This window comes from Prunus dulcis, chromosome 6, assembly GCF_902201215.1.
Source record: "Prunus dulcis chromosome 6, ALMONDv2, whole genome shotgun sequence".
Lineage (NCBI taxonomy): Eukaryota > Viridiplantae > Streptophyta > Magnoliopsida > Rosales > Rosaceae > Prunus > Prunus dulcis.
This window is the reverse complement of record NC_047655.1, coordinates 15,090,714-15,108,550: the sequence shown is the minus strand read 5'-3', so window position 1 is coordinate 15,108,550 and position 17,837 is coordinate 15,090,714. Positions and strand designations below refer to the sequence as shown.

The 17,837-nt window shown below is 42.0% G+C and overlaps 1 protein-coding gene and 1 non-coding gene across 2 annotated transcripts; one reads left to right on the top strand and one right to left on the bottom strand.

Annotated features, from left to right (window-relative positions):
* Nucleotides 1-232: 232 nt before the first annotated feature.
* LOC117630344 lies at nt 233-5,705 on the top strand. The gene is given in 4 exon segments (XM_034363080.1): nt 233-2,131; nt 2,133-2,621; nt 2,703-3,204; nt 3,679-5,705. Coding segments are annotated over 4 exon segments (4,917 nt in total).
* Nucleotides 791-897, bottom strand: LOC117633340. Its single transcript, XR_004586648.1, has one exon. It is a non-coding gene; the product is annotated as a small nucleolar RNA R71 (small nucleolar RNA).
* Nucleotides 5,706-17,837: the final 12,132 nt, after the last annotated feature.

Sequence of the window (17,837 nt, the reverse complement as noted above, 5' to 3'; positions counted from 1 at the left end):
TTAAAGTTGCTGTTTTTAATAACTCATTTTAGTTGTTAAGAATTGGCTCAACAAGTTTTTGGCGCCGTTGCCGGTGATTCGGTAACGATGGTGCTATAGTTAGATTACTTTGATTGTTTTGTTTTTGTTTGTTTCATTTGTTTCTTTTCGTTGGTTTTTCTTTTAGTATTCAGTTTTAGTATTTAGTTTTTATCTCCATTGAAAGCACTGAATTGACTTCCTTGGTGTGTGCATGTCCGAATCTGACCAGGAGCAAAGTTCTCCTGAGCCACTTTCACCAAGAACTGCTGCTGTACGTGCTGGTTTGAGGAGGAATTATAGTTCTTCAAGCGCTGAATCTAAAAGTTACGAATCTGAAGGTTCAAGCAACATGGCAGAGATTCCAAACAACAACAATGATGAAGGAGGTGGTGCGCTTGTTGTCCAACCAAGAAAACCCCTGCGTGAGTTTTCCATTCCCAAAGTCACCGATCAACCTTCATGCATTGTCTATCCTCAACTCACAGTTGACAGGTTTGAGCTTAAAAGTGGTATGATTCATCTTCTTCCAACTTATTATGGTAATACCACTGAGGATCCTTATATGCATATTAAGCAATTCTTTGAAATATGTGCTACGATCAAAATTCAAGACCTTGATGATGAGCAAATTAAGATGAGGCTATTCCCATTCAGTTTAAAAGATAAAGCTAAGTCTTGGTTATACTCTTTGCCTAATGCTTCAATTCATACTTGGGAAGAGCTTTCTAATAAGTTTTTGCAGAAATTCTTTCCTGCTCAAAAGACTAACAAGATTAGAAAGGAAATTCTTGGTTTCACACAAAAGGAAGGAGAAGCTTTTCATGAATGTTGGGAGAGGTACAAGGAGATGATAAGTTCTTGCCCACACCACAACATAGAGAGTTGGATGCAAATGCAATCTTTCTATGAAGGTTTGCTTGATTCCGAAAGGATGATGGTAGATGCAACAAGTGGAGAAGGACTGATGAACAAAACAGCAGATGAGGCTTTTACTCTCTTTGAATCCTTGAGTGCTAACTCTCAACAATGGAGCCACAATAAAGGAAGAGGAGCTCCTATGAAAGCTGTGGTCTCTGAGGTAAGTACAAATAATGAGATTGCTGCAAAACTTGATGTTATGTGTTCTTTGCTTCAACAGGCAGTGACTGGGCCTCTAGGAAACAAAGTGGAAGTTCAAGACCAATCTTTTGCAGAGCACATGCTAGAACAAGCAAATGCCCTTCAAGCAAGGAATCCTCAAAATGATCCTTATTCAAACACATACAATCCGGGATGGAGAAATCATCCTAATTTCAGGTGGAACAACAATCCAAATGTGCAACAATCTCAAGGACCTCCCCCAGGATTCCAAACACAACAAAGGCAATTCCAGCAAGCTCCCCAACAAGTGCAAGAGCAAAAGGGTGATCAAATGGGAGAATTGCAAGACATGTTCAAGAAGTTCATGGGGCAACAGATGCAAACCAATCAGAACCTTCAAAATGCAGTGAACAAACTAGAAGTGCAAGTTGGGCAGATTGCATCCTCCATGAACACTAGAGCATCCGGAACTTTCCCAAGCCAAACAGAGGTGAATCCAAGGCATCAAGAGCATGCTAAAGCAATACACATCTTGAGAAGTGGTAAACAAGTTGATAATAAGGTTGGAGATGCCAATGAAGAGCAAGAAGATGGAGAAAACGTGGAGATCATTCAGCCACCACATGGGCAGCCCACAGCTTCCAACAAACAGTCCATCAATGCCCCTGGAAAGAGCACAGGCCCTAAGGTATCATCTAATGCTAATCAAGTTCCAATTTCAACTAATGCTTTTAGGCCTATTGCACCCTTTCCCAGCAGGTTATCAAAGTCAAAGAAAGATCAAGGCTTGGATGAGATAATGGAAACATTCAAGAAGGTGCAAATCAACATCCCATTGCTCAATGCCATTACTCAAATTCCAAAGTATGCAAAATTTTTGAAGGATCTATGCACTAACAAGAGGAGATTCAAAGAGCATGAACAAGTTGCATTGAGTGAAGAGGTAAGTGCAGTGTTACAAAGAAAGCTGCCTCCAAAGCTAAAGGATCCAGGTTCGTTTTCTATACCTTGCATAGTTGGTGATTTTAAGTTTCAAAAAAGCTTTGCTTGATCTTGGTGCTTCTATAAATCTTATGCCATATCATGTTTATGAGAAACTTAACCTTGGTGAGTTGCAAGCCACATCTGTGAGCATTCAATTGGCAGATAGAACTATTAGGTACCCTAAGGGCATTCTAGAAGATGTTTTGGTGAAAGTGGAAGAGCTAATTTTGCCAGCAGATTTCTTGGTGTTGGAGATGGAAGAAGCACCAATTCATGACAATCAGTTACCACTCATTCTAGGTCGGCCATTCATGGCAACTGCCGGTGCTATTATTGATGTGAAGAAGGGTACATTGACCATGAATGTGTTTGATGAGACAATAGCATTCAAAGTGTTTGAAGCCTCCAAGTTTCCAAGTGATGAGCATGAAGTTTTCCATCTGGATGCAATTGATACTATGGTGAAAGAAGCACTGCCAATGAGTTATTTGGAGCCCATTGAAGCATGCATCACACAAAGCATAAGGAAAGAAGAAGTGGACAGCTTAGAGGCTGTGATCTCTCCTTTACTTCTTGAGCTTGCTTGCAGCATGGATAGCTACATAGAAATTGGAAAGAGGTATGCCAACCAATTTGAATCATTACCCCCACCTACTAATAAGGTTTTACCTTCTATTGTGCAGGCACCAGAGTTGGAATTAAAGCAATTGCCAAAACACCTTAAATATGCTTATTTAGGTGAAAATGAGACTCTACCTGTTATCATTGCCTCACATCTCGGACCAAATGATGAAAATAAGCTTTTGAGAGTTCTAAAAGAGCACAAAACTGCAATTGGGTGGAGCATTGCAGATATCAAAGGCATAAGCCCAACACTTTGCATGCACAAGATATTATTGGAAGACAATGCAATGCCTAAGAGGGATGCCCAAAGACGTCTCAATCCGAACATGAAGGAGGTGGTAAGAAAAGAGGTAATTAAGCTTTTAAATGTTGGTATTATTTACCCTATTTCTGACAGTAAATGGGTGAGCCCAGTGCAAGTTGTCCCCAAGAAGTCAGGTATCACAGTGGTGAAGAATGAAGCAAACGAACTTGTACCTACACGGATGACCACGGGCTGGAGAGTTTGCATTGATTATAGGAAGCTCAACACAGCGACAAGCAAAGATCACTTTCCTCTTCCATTCATTGATCAAATGCTTGAGAGATTAGCTGGCCATAGCCACTATTGCTTCCTTGATGGATATTCAGGCTACAACCAAATCGCCATAGCCCCAGAGGATCAAGAGAAGACGACCTTCACATGTCCCTTTGGCACTTTCGCTTATAGGAGGATGCCTTTTGGTCTCTGTAATGCCCCAGCCACTTTTCAAAGGTGCATGATGAGCATTTTCTCCGACATGGTAGAAAGGTTCATTGAGGTATTCATGGATGACTTCTCTGTCTTTGGTGATTCTTTTGATCAATGCTTGCATAACTTATCCAAGGTGTTGGCTAGATGTGAACATACTAACCTTGTGCTTAATTGGGAAAAATGTCATTTTATGGTTAACCAAGGCATAGTTCTTGGTCATGTCATCTCTAGTAAAGGAATTGAGGTAGATAAAGCTAAGATTGATTTGATTGCCTCTATGCCCTCACCTACTTCTGTCAAAGAAGTACGTTCTTTCCTTGGCCATGCAGGTTTCTATAGGCGTTTCATTCAGGATTTTTCTAAGATTGCAAGGCCTATGTGCAATCTCCTTGCCAAGGACATGGATTTTGTGTTTGATCAAGACTGTGAGAATGCTTTCAATGCTTTGAAGAAGATGCTCACAACTGCCCCAATCATTATACCACCGGATTGGAGCTTGCCTTTTGAATTGATGTGTGACGCCTCAGATTATGCTGTTGGAGCTGTTTTGGGACAGCGAGTTGATAAGAAGCCACATGCCATCTACTATGCTAGTAGAACCCTCAATGATGCCCAACTCAACTATTCCACCACAGAGAAGGAGTTGTTAGCTGTCATATTTGCTTTAGAGAAGTTCAGATCATATTTGATTACTAACAAGGTTATTGTTTACATTGATCATGCAGCATTGAAATACTTGTTAGCTAAGAAGGATGCCAAACCACGACTCATTAGATGGATTCTCTTGTTGCAAGAGTTTGACTTGGAGATAAAAGATAAGAAAGGAAGTGAGAATGTCGTGGCTGATCACTTGAGTAGATTGGTGCATGTATCTAACGAAGAGGAGGATTCATTGCCATTGCGTGAAAGCTTCCCTGATGAGCAACTCTTCTCCATTTATGCTTTGAATTCTCTCAATCCATTGCCTTGGTTTGCTGATATTGTTAACTATTTGTGCACTAACGAACTCCCTGCAGGGTTATCTACTTTCCAACGTGACAAGCTTAGGAAGCAAGCAAGATACTACTTTTGGGATGATCCCTATCTATTCAAGCATTGTCCAGACCAAGTAATTCGAAGGTGTGTGCCTGAAGGTGATTTTAAGAGCATTCTGGAGTTTTGTCATTCCCACGCATGCGGAGGCCATTTTGGAGCAAAGAAGACTGCCAGCAAAGTGCTACAATCAGGTTTTTTTTGGCCTACCCTTTTTAAGGATGCTTATGTTTTTTGTGCTTCATGTGATAGATGCCAACGGATGGGTAATTTACATGCTAGAAATCAGATGCCTCTCACCAATATCTTAATCATTGATATATTTGATGTTTGGGGAATTGATTTCATGGGCCCTTTTCCTACCTCTTATGGATTTGAATATATATTAGTTGCTGTCGATTATGTTTCTAAATGGGTGGAAGCCATTGCCACTAGAACTAATGATGCTAAGGTTGTGATCGGTTTTCTCAAAGGAAATATTTTTACAAGGTTTGGCACACCTAGAGCAATCATTAGTGATGGTGGCTCCCACTTTGTTAACCAAGCTTTTGCAGCACTCTTGAAGAAATATGGAATCACACATAAGGTGGCAACACCCTATCATCCTCAAACTAGTGGGCAGGTTGAGATAAGCAATAGGGAGATTAAGCACATACTTGAAAAGACAGTGAACACCACAAGGAAGGATTGGTCCATGCATTTGGATGATGCATTGTGGGCTTATAGGACTGCTTATAAGACCCCTATAGGTATGTCTCCGTATAGACTTGTTTTCGGTAAACCTTGTCACTTACCAGTGGAGCTTGAGCACAGGGCTTATTGGGCAATCAAGGCCTTCAATTTTGATATGAAAGCCGCTGGTGAGAAGAGGAGGCTTCAACTCAATGAGCTGGAGGAGTTGCGACATGAAGCGTATGAGAACGCGAAGCTTTACAAGGAGAAAACAAAGCAATATCACGACAAGAAAATTCTTAGGAAGACGTTTGAGAAAGGGCAGAAGGTTCTCTTATTCAATTCACGCCTTAAGCTCTTCCCAGGTAAGCTTCGTTCTCGGTGGATTGGCCCTTTTGTTATTACTAATGTGTTTAATCATGGCGCAGTGGAGATTCAAAACATTAAGGATGGCAGCACCTTCAAGGTGAATGGACATCGGTTGAAACCTTACTTTGATGCCAACTTTGATGCCAATATTGAGTCTCAAGCACTCAAGGAGCCTCCACCACTCTCTTAAAGCTCACTAGAGTTTGGACGTCCGGCTGAAGACGTGAAACTTAGCGCTTCTTGGGAGGCAACCCAAGGTGACGAGGAGAAGATAGAATATGCGAGGAAGCTTGCTTGCATCCTAATTGCTTCAAAGGGGAGTTTTTCTGAACTCTAACCTTTGGTTATGTCTTTCCCTTGTCTTCTTTCCTTTCATTTATGAGGCATTGCTTTTTCTTACACTCTAAACATTGAGGACAATGTTTCATTTAAGTTTGGGGGAAGGATTTAGTTATGTTGTTTCAAATTGTCAAATTTTAAAATTTTGAGTGTGTCTAATGGCCAAAAACGCAGGATTTTGTGTCTTGTTTTGTTATCCTTCCAAACACCTATGATAAGACTTGGATCTAATACTAATATGGTTTCTCAGAAATTGATAGTCATTGTTTAAGGACTTTGTGTGGTTCTGAGTTAACTCTGTCTTGCATGCCATCCTTGCACTTATTGAGCACTTTGCCAAGTTAGTCCAATTTCTTGCTACTTGGAGACGTTATGCAATTCTACTTATCTCATGATCTTGGTTTCGTACTCTAGAACTTATTTGAATATCTCTTGAGACATTTTGTTGCCATACAATGCTTAGGAAGTGATTTAGGCCATGTTTGAACCGTTTGAGCTTTTCTAACCATCCCTCTACATGTATTCATCCCTAGTCAACCCATTTGAGCCTACGTTAAGCCTCTCTTTGTGTAAACCATTCCTACCATAATGAACCTCTGTTTTCTTATTCTTACTTATTCTATGAGCAATTAAAGTTATCTTCAAAAGAGAGTTATAAAGAATGCAAGGTTTTTGGAGCAAAAGTGAATCATTAGTGCCATAACCCAAGTGTTGAAAAGAAATAAGTTTGGGGTATTGGTAACTAATCAAAAGAGGTAATGAAGTGTGACCAATGTAGTCACGGCCCTAGGGTGTTATAAAAGAGAAGATCATGGTGATCTAGGGTAAAGAGCCACAAAATTAGGCCAAATACACAGATATGAAGGTGCTGAAATTATGTTGAAAATATGCTCATGTATGTGTTCCTTGCTTGTTACAAAGTTCAGTAATCTCTCATGCTCTTACCTATGCTTTAGTTGTGCTCAAGATGTTGTTATATATCCATATCCCCTCTTCCATTCAACCACTACCCTAAGCCTCATTACAACCCTTGCAAAGTCCTTTTGATCCTTGGTATTGTATGGTATTACTGTGGAGAGCTGATTTGATAATGAGCTTATGGGGTTCGGAATTATTGATTTTGCTCTAAGTGTGTGCGCATGTACTTATCTGAGTTGCAGGTGTTGTTCTGATTTGGCATTCACACACTACACTTAAGGATGTCATTGTGAGCTTTGGTTACCCTTGAATCATGTGTGGAACTTAGATTGTGATTGTTGTGTTTCTTTGGGACCATATACGTTGGTGATTCTTTGAGGATATTGTTTGGAAGGCTAGTTGCTTATTTCCTGTTTCCTAAGTTGTAGTTTTATTTTGTTTTGCTCGAGGACTAGCAAAATCTAAGTTTGGGGGTATTTGATAAGGTCATAATTTCACACATTTGCATGCCTTCTTTGCTTAGTAATTTTGTTTAGCTTCTCTTTATTTTGAGTCTCTTACCTATGTTTGTGTGTTTTGTAGGTTAAGACAGCAAGGGGATGACATTTGATACAATTCATGCATGTTAAGGGCTGAGTGGCACAAGAGGAATATGAGCTTAAAGACAAAACCAATTTGAGCCACACTCCTTGTCAGTCCAGTTTCGTAGGTCATCTTGCAGGCCTCATTTCAGCAACTTACACAGGTGGATGAGGAGACATCCTTGATAGAAGTTGTTCCAATGGGTGTCTATTATAACATATCCAAATTTCAGCCCAATTGGATAAATCTGGAGCCCTCAGCACGTCAAAGACTGAACCAAGTTCACAGAAATGTCATGTTGGCTGCCATCACATTTAATGTGGCTACATCCCTAGAGCCATGTGCTACACATGGGCAGCCACACATGGGAGTCAAATCAGCTCAGAAGCTCAGAAAGATGAACAAAATTCAAGCTTTCCATAAAGAAACCATACCAAAGCATGTATTGGCAGCTGGAGCAGTTGGCAAGTATAGGCAGCTGGAGCAGTTGGCAAGTATGGGCAGCTGGAGCAGTTGGGAGCAGCTAAGAGAGGTGTGCTTCACCAGCCAAAGGGGAGGACGAAATTGCACTCTATAAATAGAGAGTTGCACACTCATTCAAGGGGGTCAGACACACACATTCACTTCATCCATTACTCTCATACACACATTCAGATTCACCACAAAGAGAGAAGGGAGCTTGGAGCTGTCAAGGGAGCTTGGAGCTGTCCTGGGAACTTCCTTGCTGCCATCATCTAGTTCTTCTCCTCTCTTTATCCTATCTATGTATTTCTTATTTTCTGTATTCATAGTTATGTCTAACTAATCCATTTAGTTAGGGCTTAGGATGAAGCCCTAGTCATGAATATTCAATGTTATGGATGATTTTATAGTTAATTGATTTCCTTGCTTTTATTATCAAGTTGTTAATCTCCAGTTTATTATGTGCTTGATGTATGTTTTCTTGGAGTAGCTAACTAGGATTTTATGCATCTAGCACAGGTTGGGAAGGGGTTTAGATTCACCAATTCTACTCTCCTTTCACAAGCAACACATGAATGGCCTAAGAATCATTCAAGGGGTTAATAACCATAGGTTGACTAGGACAGATACCATGTTCTAGGACTTGTGTGATTATCATATTCTCAAGGAGCTTAATGACTCTTGTATGCTTTATTCTAAGTAGATACCATGCTTAGGTTGCATATTAGAGATCACGTGTTGTGTAGATACCATGCATAATCACATGCCTTAGGAGAATCATGCATCCTGCACCTAGATACCATAGGCTTGTATGCTATAATCTATTGTTGATGAAGCTTGAGTCAATTTCTATGCATTCATAACTTGGATAGGAAAACTAGTGGTGGATTCCAAGGCTCTAACACCTCTCAATCATTGTTTCACAACTTGTTGATTGCTGCCAGTGTTTACTTTCGAGCACTTTCATTTCACTTTCTTCTTTTCATTTCAACAACAAAACCCCCCATTTCGAGTGCGTGTGTGGTGCTAGGATTCTGTCCTAGACCTTGAGTAATTACCAAGAGGCATTGTTGAATTCGACCGTGCCTTTAGCTAGTTAGTCAGTTTCTTTGTTCTATGCTTTTCTAGCATTCTAAGTAATTTAACTTGGAACCAAGTTACCATTCTCCGTGGGATCGACCTCGTATTTACATAAGCTATACTATAAATGGTTCGTGCACTTGCGAGAATTAAAATTGCTGTTTTTAATAACTCATTTTAGTTGTTAAGAATTGGCTCAACACTTGCCATTTGGCCAGGATGCCTGGAAGGGTTTTTGCGAATTTCTAGGTTCGTAGAAGTGTCATAAGTGTCGGATCCAAGGGCTGGACCTTGTTAATTTTGGGCATGGGCCTTAGGTTTTTGTAGTTGTCAGCACTGCATCCTTAGCACAGCTGTGCCATTCAGCAAGGGTGGGTTGGGAATATTTGTGAGGCCTCTTTGGTCATCGGCAAGGTGTGGTCTGGGCACTTGAAGAGTTGACAAGTACGCAATCTTCAGCAAGGGGCGTTTGTAGGCCACGACGAGTGGGCTTTGTGTCTTCAGCAAAGGGCCTTGTGATTACGGAGTAGCTGGCTGGGTCTCTTTTCCTTCGGCAGGTGAGGCCACAGTGAGTCCAACATGATTTTGAACTGGGCTTAGCATAATCCTTGGGTACGATCCTTGGGCCTCCATTCATGTATCTTCGGTATGATCTTTGGTCCTCCATTCCTTTGGCACGATCCTTGCCGTTCGACAAGGAGGCCAAGAAGAGTTTAGCGTTTGTGAGACGGGGATTGGGTCTGTGGAGTGTCGGCAAAGGACTGCCTTCAGTGTTAAAATCTAGTTTCAGTACCGTGATCATCTAGAAGGCTGCTGTCTACTAGCTGTTTCCTGAACTCCAAAGCAATTTGAATAGCTACAGAATTTGGGCAAGGCTTATGTAGGTATGTAGGTATTTTTCGTGAGCCCTCCCTCTCGTTTGCATAGTCTTTGCCATTCTGCAAGGCTGTTTCGAACCTTCCCACTTTTTTTGAATTTCAAATTGTGGTGCAAGTATACGGATTTTGAGAGAGAAGGTGAAACGGTGCTAGGTTTTTGCGTAAGTCGAGGAGACAGTACCCTTGAGTCTTTATAAATAGGGTCTTTGGTGAAGAAGGCAACACACTTGAGTCTTTGAGAAAATTTTCTAGAGAGTGAGAAGGAGAGGAGGAGATTTCCTATGAAGATTTCATGCGTGGTACTCGTGGTGGTGCGTTTTTCGGCTTCTATTCCATGGTGGTGCAAACAAGGTTAAACCTCACTTCCCTTGAATTTTCGAATTGAAATGTCCTGTTTGATATGAACATATTGAATATTAGGATGAACACCTTGAATATGGATATGAATTTGTTGAATGTGCATTAGGTGTGCCATCCTTTTTGTGTTTTTGTTTTTCGATCCTTCTTGCATGTGCATTAGTTCCTTTTTCTTGTTTCTGCATATTGTAGATGTCTGAAAGTTCTTGTAGAGAAAGTCGTGATCCCCCTACCTTTGGTGGGGAAGATACCGAAAGTGAGGAGCCGAGCCTGTATGTATGTTCTGAAGGTGAGAGTTCCCAATCAGAATATGTGGTAGAAGGTGTGATAGAGAGTAGAATGGTAGGGCTCGAGGGTGAGAGGGGGGAGCCATCAGTGGATTCTCGGGAGGTTGAGTACAGAGAGATGCAGAGGAATTATAGTGTGTTAGAGGTTGTGGCTGATCGGGTTGTAGCCTTTCCTCAGACACCAGAGGTGGGCTCGAGCAATCAGGTAGGACCGTCGGGGTTTGTGGAGGTAGCCGTGACTTCTGCTTCAGAGGGGTTGGAAGTACGGGTTAGTGTCCCTTTGCCGAGGAGGAATACAATTATAGAGGTAAAATTGGCAGAGATTCAGACAGAGTTTAGTGTCCCACCCTCGGTGGGCTTGAGGCTACCTACTGCGGCTGATGTGGTTAGATATCCTCTAGAGGGATGTGTGTTTATTTTTATGGATATATATATATATATATAACCATGGCTTTAGACTACCGCTTCATACGTGGGTGTAAATGATGTTGGCCAAGCTGGGGTATGCAACGAGGCAATATAATCCCAACTTCTGGATTCTTCTGCATGGGGTATACATTGCTTGGTGCTTGGCAAGATTGGGAGAACCGACGTTTGAGCAGTTCATGTATCTATACTCGATTCCTAGGCAACAGGGAAACTTTGGCTGGGTGCAAGCCAATTGCTGAAAGACAAAAGAGAGGGGTTATTTCATTAGTCACTTTCTTTCTTCTTAGAAATCTTGGAGGAACAAGTGGTGTCTAGTCTATGGTGACTGGGAGTGTTCGCCGGGGAAGACCGTCACCAAACAAGTTCCTACCCATTTCCAGTCTATAGGTCCTTTGCCCCAACCTTTAAGACTGATTGTTGTTTTGTATGTTTAACTTCTAGTATGCTCGTTTCCTTGTTTGTTTTTGCTGACGCAAATGTGGAGATTTGAGTGAGAATATTTGTGTTGCAGGTTTGGTGAAGTGGGGGCTTATTTCAAAGGAGAAGGAGGACGAAGTTGAGAAGGTGAGATCACTGCTATCGGAGATTGAGTGGGAGTACCGACATTTAGTTACACTGAAGAATCTTCTAGAGTCTGGACTCTTGCAAGGGAGTAAGTATTTGAGTAACTATTTTTTGTTTGTCTTCTTTTTCCTTTTTGTAGTTTGATGAGAGTCTCAAATTACATTTTTTAATATTATTTTGGAGACTTTATGATATAATTTTGGCTTAATAAATATAATTTTGCTTCTTGTTATATTTTATTCTCACCGACTGAATTTATGAATTTCTATATTAATTTGGTGAACTTATTAGGTGAATTTATCTTCTGTAGGAAGTTGGAAAGCCAAAAGATGAAGACATACATTTGTCCAAGTTCAAGCTAGGTGTGAAGAGAATTGCTAGTGGATTTTTATTGAAGAATTGATTGTGGGATTATTGTGATTGTAAAGAGAAGTAAAGAGGGAGAAGAGAAGACAAAACCGTTGAAGCTAAAAAGCCTATTTCATGTCATTCATAGCCATTTAACGCCCATCTACCTCACCTTTATTTCTTTTCCACTAACTCTCCACCATTAACACATGTTTAATCCAATTAATCCCTCACTTAAACCCTTCATTACCCACCACGAATGTATTAACTTCCTACTCACCTCATTGACTACTATAAATCACCCATCAACTTATTTGGCAAGGGCACTCCTACGATAGGTTTCTTTATCCATTTCATTCAAAATTTAGTTTATGTTTTCCTTTGTAATGAGTTGCTAGAACTCTAGCTAAGGCTAAAGGGAATGTTCTTTGAGTAAGTTTGTGAATTGTTCTTTAATCCAATATACGGTATGAATTGCTAAATTCTTTTATTTTTGGTTGTTCAATATTTTCATATCCTTTTATTTTGATTGATGTTAAGTGCTATTATCTTTTCATGAGTTCAATTATATTTTTCTCATTGTTAAGAATTGACTTAGCATGCTTTTAAATTAAAAGAGTAGATATTAAGCAATTCCATTTTCTGAACAATCATTAATAAAAGATAACATTGAAAAATTAAATTGGTTTTAATTTCTTTATCTTCCGGTTAAAGTTTCTCAATGATGATTTTAATCGAGTTATAATTTGGATTAAAGAGCATGAAACATACTTTGTTTAAAGAATTGAACCTTGATGCCTTAGCATTTCCATTATTGATATTTCATTTTTAGACTCAATTTCCACAACAATCAAATCAAATTACTTTTCCATTTTGCTTGTCACTTTTGTTGTGGTACGTTTAATTATTTCTTTGTGTGCAGATATTTGCCTACCTACTCCTTGAGGATACGATACTTGGACTTCCAAGATTATTACTACGTGTAGCTACTTGCACTTGGGTAGACGCAACAAGTTTTTGACTAACTTAGCTTTTGATGTGCAGTGGCAGGTGTTGTAAAAGGATCGACGAAGATGGTCGTGAACATTGATGAAGCTGAGAAGCAAAAGTGGCTAAAGGCGTCTCGGGTGAAAAAGGCTGAGAAGGAGGGTAGCAAGCATGCGACTGGGAAGCGCCCTCGAGATGATGATGAGGATCTTGTTGCCGAAGCCTTGACGGGTAAGAGGAAGGCTTTGGAGGAATCCCACCAGAGTGTGATGGGGATGGGACCGAGGCTTCCACCATTTGATCTGCAGGCACCGTAGAAGCTTCTCTTCGGTATGGAGGAGGTTTTTGCTGAGGGGATGGAAAGGGTTGACTTCGGCAGGAGAAGGAGGTAAGGACGATCCTCATGTCGGCCTATGTAAGTTATGTTTGTTTAAGAATTTCTTCATGTCATTCTGGTTTTGCTTTGACTGACGATGCTTTGTTTTGCAGGCCTTTGGCGAGATGTACGTTAATCTAGCTAAGGCAGATAAGGAGATTGAAGGATGACGAGGCGCGAACAGATGGCCAAAGACAAGGTGGCAGAGGCGCAAGAAGCTATCCGAGATAGGAATGCCTTGCTTTCGCAAAAGGCAACCCTTTCCAAGGAGGTGGATGAGCTGAAGGAGAGATTGGCGTCTGCTGAACATAAGAAGGCCGAGGAGATAGCTGCTGCCCGAGCTGAAGTGGTCGAGTCGTACTGAGCTTCAGAGGAGCTGAACAGTTTTATCCTGGACCGGTTGGTAGATAAGTAGATTCACTGGAAGGAGACCTTGGCAAAGTTTAACCATTCGCTTGAGATCAACTTCTATACGAGTGGTGTGCCTCCTTCGATTAGTCCTGCTACCGATGCCATTGCAGTTGCTTTTCCGATGGAGGAGACTGCCATCATCGCTCCTGAGCCTGCCACCACTGATGCACCTCCTACCAAGGCCTGAAGGCTTTGCCTTCCTTATGTATTTTAGTTATTTTTGGAACATTTGATGTTTACCTTTGGTTTTGTATAAACGTTTTACCTTGACATGAGCCAAGGTTGCCTTTATTTTCTATGATATTAGACATGTTTTCTTTGATGTCAATTCTATTGGCAAAATGATAACATGCGATTGATAGGAATTAGCCGAAGTCCGACGTCTTATTAGATAGATGCCGAAAGGCAAAAAGTATATAGTGTGTTAGCCTAAGGCCTAAGATAAGTGTCGACGCTTGAGGACACAAAAACCTTACTTAGACATGAAACAAGAAGCTTCCCATGATCACTTGTGATAGTACTTAAGGTGATCAGCGTTCCATGGGTGAGGCAGAGTCTTGCCATTGGGATCACAGAGCTGATAAGTGCCTGGGCAGCAGACCTTGGTAACCTTATAAGGGCCTTCCCACGTAAGTCCCAAGGTACCCTCGGTCGAGTTTTTGGTAGCCAAGGAAACCTTGCGCATGACCCAATCACCTATCCTGAAGGCACGGGTTTCACCCAGGAATCGTAGTACCTGGCGACACTTTGTTTGTAGGAGGCGTTGCACATGCTTGCCTGGTCAAGAAGTTCCTCTATGAGGTCAAGGTTTAAGGCCAATTACCCAACGTTGGCTTTAGCGTCATAAGTGGAGGTTCGGTATGTGGGCTGGCCAATCTCTACCAAGGCAACAACTTCGATGCCAAAAGAAAAGGAGAAAGGCGTTTCTCCTGTGGAGGTACGGAAGGTGGTGCGGTAGGATCAAAGAACCTCTGGGGGTAATTCTAGCCAGCTACCCTTGGCCTTGTCAAGTTTGGTCTTTAGAGTCTTCTTGATGATTTTGTTCACAGCTTCGACTTGGCCGTTGGACTGAGGGTGGGCTGGGGAAGCGAAGCAAAGACGTATCTTGAGGTTGGAACAAAATTGCCTAAATTTTGCATTGTCAAATTGCCAGCCGTTGTCTGTGATGATGGCGTGGGGCATGCCGAAGCGAAATACGATATTTTGCCAGACAAATGTTTCTATGCGAGCTGCGGTGATGTTAGCTAAGGCTTTGGCTTCAGCCCACTTGGTGAAGTAGTCTACAGCGACAACTGCATACTTTACCTGGCCTTTGCCCTTAGGGATAGGTCCGTTGAGATCCAGTCACCATTAAGAAAATGGCCAGGGACTAACCATGGCAGTCAATGGTTCGACCGGGGGCTGTGGGATGTTGGCTAATCGCTGACACTTGTCGCACTTCTAGGTGAAGGCCTGGGCATCGGCGTGACGTGAAAGCCAAAAGTATCCTTGTCGAATGGCCTTATGGGATAGTGAGCAAGCTCCTGAATGGTTGCCACAGAGGCCCTTATGGATCTCTCGGAGGACATAGTTACCTTCTTCTGGAGTCAGACACCGAAGGTATGTGAGGTTGAAGCCGCGTTTGTATAGTGAACACGTCATGCTTCAGCAGGATCGGCATGCAGTGTCTGGTTTTGTAAGAATTGAAGGATGGGGTCCATCCATGTAGGGCTATGGTCAATGGTACAGATGGTTGATGTTCGAGGGCTGGGCTGGTCTAGGAACTCCATGTGAATGTTACAGCCAATGCCCTGCTCTACAGCAGAAACTAGCCTTGCTATTGCATGGGCATAGGATCTAGCTGATGCGATAAGTGTCAAAAGTTGTCAGCCATTGATGGGTTTGCTGGAGGTATGCCGTCATGGTGGTGTCCTTGGTGCTGAAGTCCTGGTTGACTTGATGAACAACGAGTTGTGAGTCATTGAATATCTGGATTTGTTTAGCGCCCATCTCTTTGGCAAGCCAAAGGCCAGAGTGCTTCGTACTCGGCGACATTGTTGGAGGCGTGGAATTTGACGAGGAGGGAGTATAGGATGACTTTATCTGAGGAGATAAGGACAAGGCCTGCCCCATAACCCTGGGCGTTGGAGGAACCATCGACATACAATGTCCATAAAGGCTAGTTGAGGTCGAAGTTGTCGATATTGGCAATGTGAACCAGGGTCAAGGTAGGAGTAGGTTCCAGTAAGATCTGGGGAGTGGCCGAAGCTTGGGGTTCCATAAATTCATAGATGAAGTCGGTGACAGCCTGTCCCCTTGTAGGTAGGTGGGGTTTATAGTGAATATCAAATTCACCGAGCTCAATGGCCCACTTAACCAACCTGGCAGATGTCTCTAGCTTCTGCAACACCTGCCTTAGCTATTGGTTGGTTAGGGCATGAATGGTATGCGCCTGGAAGTAGGGTCAGAGGCGTCTAGCTGACACCACCAGGGCAAAAGCCAGCTTCTCGATATCTGGGTACCGAACCTTGCATCCTACAAAGCTCTGGTAACATAGTGCACTGGATGTTCAGCACCTTGATGTGGTCGGATGAGCACTGAGCTAACTGCCATGGCCGAGACGGAGAGGTATATCATGAGGATGTCGCCAGGCTCGGGGGTTGATAGTAGAGGTGCCTTGCTCATTTATTCTCTTGAGCTGGGTGAAAGCGTTGTCACATTCGGCTGTCCAGGTGATGGTTCATTTTTGGCCTTTGAGTGCCTTGAAGAAGGGGGCATAGCGATCAGTTGCTTTGGAGATAAACCTAGTGAGGGCTGCGACGCGTCCGGTAAGGCTCTGGATGTCCTTGACCGTCTTTGGTACCTTCATGTCCAAAATGGCCTGGATTTTTTCTGGATTGGCATCAGTACCCCACTGGCTAATCATGAAGCCAAGGAATTTTCCCAAAGCCACGCCGAAGGCACACTTCGTGGGGTTGACTCTCATTTTGTACTGCTTTAGGATTGCGAACATGGCAGATAGGTTAAGGATGTGCTGGTCAGCGGTGCGGCTTTTGACTAGGATGTCATCGACATAAACTTCCATAGTGTCGCCAATCAGTGGGGCAAAAAGGCTGTTCACAAGGTGCTTATACTTAGCTCTGGCATTCTTTAGGCCGAAGGCCATCACCTTGCAGCAATAAGGCCACGGTCGGTAATGAAGGATATGTGGTCTTGGTCATCAGGGTGCATGAAGATCTGGTTGTACACAGAGTAGGCATCCATGAAGCTCAGAAGGCGTGGCTAGCTGTGGCATCGACAAGCTGGTCAAAAGAAAATAATTGGGCCGTACGAGGTTAAATACCCAATAGAAAGCCTAAAGGTGGCCATGTGGGAGTCGGTCCAAATCAGAAAAAGTTTTTTGCCTCCATTTTTGACGTGGGTCTAGCTTGAAAGGATAATGTCAGATAGAGCATTGGGAGGACTGATCCCATGCCTATTTGCTACGGAACCCATGCTTGGGTTTATTGGCCTGGCGAGGCCTAGCATCTCCAACAGAGTTGCTATCCTTTTATCCTTTGTATATTTTGGCGAAAAAGAAGGAAAAGTGCAACTCCAATAGGGTCATTACCTTGCTCCCCATTTTGGAAAACACAATTTTGGCTCGCTGCATCTAGCAAGGAGGAGAGAGAATTCAAGGCTCACCATCTCCTTGCAACAATAAAAAAAAAAATTTCAAATTGAAAACTTCGAAGTCTCCATCGTCTTCTCTATGTTAGAGCTCTCTCACTATGTTTCTATGTTTCTTTCCCTCTCTTTGAACTCTGAGTGGTGTTTCTAGGTGAGTTTTGAAAATTCCCTCTTTATTTATGAATTTGTTTGAAATTTGTATACGGGTTTTTGCTTGGAAGTGTTTGAAATTTGTTAGTATGAAAATTGTATTGGCATTTCCTAGACTCTAGCATAGGTTGAGAATCCTTGTTTGAATATTGTTTACTGGATGTTTTGGCGCACCACATTCAATCCCATACTTTCAAAGCATGACTTGACCGAGATGAGAAACTTGATTTCAGGTAAATCATGCATGCACAATAGGATTCCTAGTTGAAGTTATTTTCAATGCAATTGTGATTTATGTTAAAAAATTAGTGTTTCCTATAGTGACATGCACTGTGCTCATCTCCTAATTAAATTGTTTTAGGTGATAATTGTTTCTTCATAAAAGTGGTTGTTTGGTGTCATCACTTAGAGTTTATATTGAATCAAAGCTAATATCCATAATTGAATAGTATTTGGTCACCATGTTTTGACGTCTTTCATTAGAGTCCATGTTGGATTAAATTTGA